Source organism: Myiozetetes cayanensis, unplaced genomic scaffold, assembly GCF_022539395.1.
Source record: "Myiozetetes cayanensis isolate MyiCay16 unplaced genomic scaffold, myiCay2020 scf1421, whole genome shotgun sequence".
Lineage (NCBI taxonomy): Eukaryota > Metazoa > Chordata > Aves > Passeriformes > Tyrannidae > Myiozetetes > Myiozetetes cayanensis.
In genome coordinates this window covers 4,432-8,464 of record NW_026087073.1, presented here as the reverse complement: position 1 = coordinate 8,464, position 4,033 = coordinate 4,432, and the positions used below count along the sequence as shown (strand labels likewise).

Here is a 4,033-nt window from a genome sequence, read left to right as displayed (position 1 = left end):
GGGCCACGCCCACTCACCCAGAGCCACCCGCTTGTTGTAGTCGCAGAGGGTGCGGAACTTGTGCCACCTGGGGGGGACAAAAACACCCAAAATTGACCCAAAATCACCCAAAATCCACACAGAACACCCCAAAATTGGTAAAAATCCACCCAAAATTCATCAAAATCCACCCGAAATTCATCAAAATCCACCAAAATCCACTCAAAACCCACCCAGAATTCATCAAAATCCACCCAAACCCCACCAAAATCCACCAAAAACACACCTGGGGGGACAAAAACACCCAAAATCACCCAAAATCCACACAGAACACCCCGAAATTGGTAAAAATACACCCAGAATTCATTAAAATCCACCCAAAATCCACTCAAACCCCAACAAAATCGACCCAAAATCACCCAAAATCCACCCAGAACACCCCGGAATTGGTAAAAATCCACCTGAAATTCATTAAAATCCACCCAAATCCACCCAAAATCCACCCAGAACACCCCGAAATTGGCTAAAATCCACCCGAAATTCATTAAAATCCACCAAAATCCACCCAACCCCCCCCAAAATCCATGCAAAACCCACCTAAATCCACTCAAAACCCCCCAAAATCCACTCAAAACCCACCTGGGGGGGACAAAAACACCCAAAATCGACCCAAAATCACCCAAAATCCACCCAGAACACCCCGAAATTGGTAAAAATACACCCGAATTCATTAAAATCCACCCAAAATCCACTCAAACCCCCCAAAATCCACCCAAAACCCCCCAAAATCCACCCAGAACACCCCGAAATTGGCTAAAATCCACCCGAAATTCATTAAAATCCACCCAAATCCACCCAAAATCCACCCAGAACACCCCGAAATTGGCTAAAATCCACCCGAAATTCATTAAAATCCACCAAAATCCACCCAACCCCCCCCAAAATCCATGCAAACCCCACCTAAATCCACCCAAAACCCCCCGAAATCCACTCAAAACCCCCTAGAATCCACCCAAACCCCACCAAAATCCACCCAAACCCCCCCAAAATCCACTCCAAACCCACCAAAGTCCACTCCAAACCCACCTGGGGGACCCAAAAACGTCGAAAATTGACCCAAAATCCACCCAAATCAGCCAAAAATCCACCCAGAACACACCAAAATCCACCCAAATCAGTCCAAAATCCCAAACCCCCCAAAATCCACTCAAAACCCCCCAAAAACCACCCAGAACCCCTCAAAATCCACCCAAATCAGCCCAAAATTCACCCAAAACCCACCTGGGGAACCCAAAATCACCCAAAATCGGAACAAAACACCCCGAAATCGACAAAAATCCACCCGAAATTCATCAAAATCCACCCAAATCCACCCAGAATCCACCAAAATCCACCCAGAATCCACCAAAATCCACCCAAAACCCACCAAAATCCACCCAAACCCCCCCAAAATCCACTCCAAACCCACCACAAAAAACCTCCAAAAATCCCCCCAAAAAATTCCCGAAAAATTCCCGAAAAATTCTCAAAAAATTCCCGAAAAATCCCCAAAAAATCCCCAAAAATTCCCAAAAATCCCCAAAAAATTCCGGAAAAATTCCCAAAAAAATCCCCAAAAATTCCCAGAAAAATCCCCCCAAAATTCCCAAAAAATTCCCAAAAAATTCCTGAAAAATTCCCCAAAAATTCCCAAAAACCCCCAAAAATTCCCAGAAATCCCCCCCAAAATTCGGGAATTTCCCCCTCACCACATCCAGGTTTTCTCCTCGGCCTCCCCCGTCCCCCCCTCGGGGGGCTCCTCGTTGGCGATGGCGTCGTCCCTCGAGTCCTCGGGGGCCAGCAGGGGAACCTGCACCCAGAACTGACCCCAGTACAAACCAGTAAGCACCAGTAAGCACCAGTAACCCCCCCGGAGCCATCCCAGTCAGCCCCAGTACAAACCAGTAACCCACCAGCTCCAAAAACCCCAAACCAGTAACAAACCAGTACAAACCAGTAACCGTCCTGCACCCAGAACTGACCCCCAGTAACACCAGTAAGCACCAGTATAAACCAGTAACCCCCCCGGAGCCATCCCAGTACAAACCAGTAACCCACCAGCTCCAAAAAACCCCAAACCAGTAACAAACCAGTACAAACCAGTAACCGTCCTGCACCCAGAACTGACCCCCAGTAACACCAGTATAAACCAGTAACCCCCCTGGGACCATCCCAGTACAAACCAGTAACCCACCAGCTCCAAAAACCCCAAACCAGTAACAAACCAGTACAAACCAGTAACCGCCCTGCACCCAGAACTGACCCCAGTACAAACCAGTGAGCACCAGTATAAACCAGTAACACCCCCAGAGCACCCCCAGTACAAACCAGTAACCCACCAGCTCCAAAAACCCCAAACCAGTAACAAACCAGTACAAACCAGTAACTGTCCTGCACCTAGAACTGACCCCCAGTAACACCAGTATAAACCAGTAACCCCCCTGGGAGCATCCCAGTACAAACCAGTAACCCACCAGCTCCAAAAACCCCAAACCAGTAACAAACCAGTACAAACCAGTAACCGTCCTGCACCCAGAACTGACCCCCAGGAACACCAGTAAGCACCAGTATAAACCAGTAACCCCCCCGGAGCCATCCCAGTACAAACCAGTAACCCACCAGTCTGAAAAACCCCAAACCAGTAACAAACCAGTACAAACCAGTAACTGTCCTGCACCTAGAACTGACCCCCAGTAACACCAGTAAGCACCAGTATAAACCAGTAACACCCCCGGAGCCATCCCAGTCAGCCCCAGTACAAACCAGTAACCCACCAGCTCCAAAAACCCCAAACCAGTAACAAACCAGTACAAACCAGTAACCGTCCTGCACCCAGAACTGACCCCAGTACAAACCAGTAAGCACCAGTATAAACCAGTAACCCCTCTGGGACCATCCCAGTACAAACCAGTAACCCACCAGTCCAAAAAACCCCAAACCAGTAACAAACCAGTACAAACCAGTAACCGTCCTGCACCCAGAACTGACCCCAGTACAAACCAGTAAGCACCAGTATAAACCAGTAACCCCCCCAGAGCCATCCCAGTACAAACCAGTAACCCACCAGCTCCAAAAACCCCAAACCAGTAACAAACCAGTACAAACCAGTAACCGTCCTGCACCCAGAACTGACCCCAGTACAAACCAGTGAGCACCAGGATAAACCAGTAACCCCCGGAGCCATCCCAGTACAAACCAGTAACCCACCAGCTCCAAAAACCCCAAACCAGTAACAAACCAGTACAAACCAGTAACCGTCCTGCACCCAGAACTGACCCCAGTACAAACCAGTGAGCACCAGTAAGCACCAGTATAAACCAGTAACCCCCCCAGAGCACCCCCAGTGAGCCCCAGTACAAACCAGTAACCCACCAGTCTGAAAAACCCCAAACCAGTAACAAACCAGTACAAACCAGTAACCGTCCTGCAGGGGAACCTGCACGCAGAACTGACCCCCAGTACAAACCAGTGAGCACCAGTATAAACCAGTAACCCCCCCGGAGCACCCCCAGTGAGCCCCAGTACAAACCAGTAACCCACCAGTCCGAAAAACCCCAAACCAGTAACAAACCAGTACAAACCAGTAACCGTCCTGCACCCAGAACTGACCCCAGTACAAACCAGTGAGCACCAGTATAAACCAGTAACATCCCTGGAGCCATCCCAGTGAGCCCCAGTACAAACCAGTAACCCACCAGCTCCAAAAACCCCAAACCAGTAACAAACCAGTACAAACCAGTAACCGTCCTGCACCCAGAACTGACCCCCAGTAACACCAGTAAGCACCAGTATAAACCAGTAACCCCCCTGGGACCATCCCAGTACAAACCAGTAACCCACCAGCTCGAAAAACCCCAAACCAGTACAAACCAGTACATTCCAGTAAGACCCCAGTGGCTTCCCCAGTCCCTCCCAGTTGCTCCCAATCGCCTCCCAGTCCCTCCCAGTATAAACCAGTAACCCCCAAATCCCCTCCCAGTGCCCCCCAATCCCCTCCTAGTCCCTCCCAGTATAA

General features: G+C 49.6%; 1 protein-coding gene across 1 annotated transcript; it reads right to left on the bottom strand.

The window, feature by feature from the left end:
• Nucleotides 1–17: 17 nt before the first annotated feature.
• On the bottom strand, nt 18–3,437 carry LOC126637129 (uncharacterized; the record flags this gene model as incomplete). Its single annotated transcript, XM_050310058.1, has 4 exons — nt 2,551–3,437; nt 1,846–2,415; nt 1,728–1,799; nt 18–67 (listed from the first exon to the last, which is right to left on the bottom strand). Coding segments are annotated over exons 1-4 (1,201 nt in total), but the record flags the coding sequence as incomplete, so codon positions are not given.
• Nucleotides 3,438–4,033: the final 596 nt, after the last annotated feature.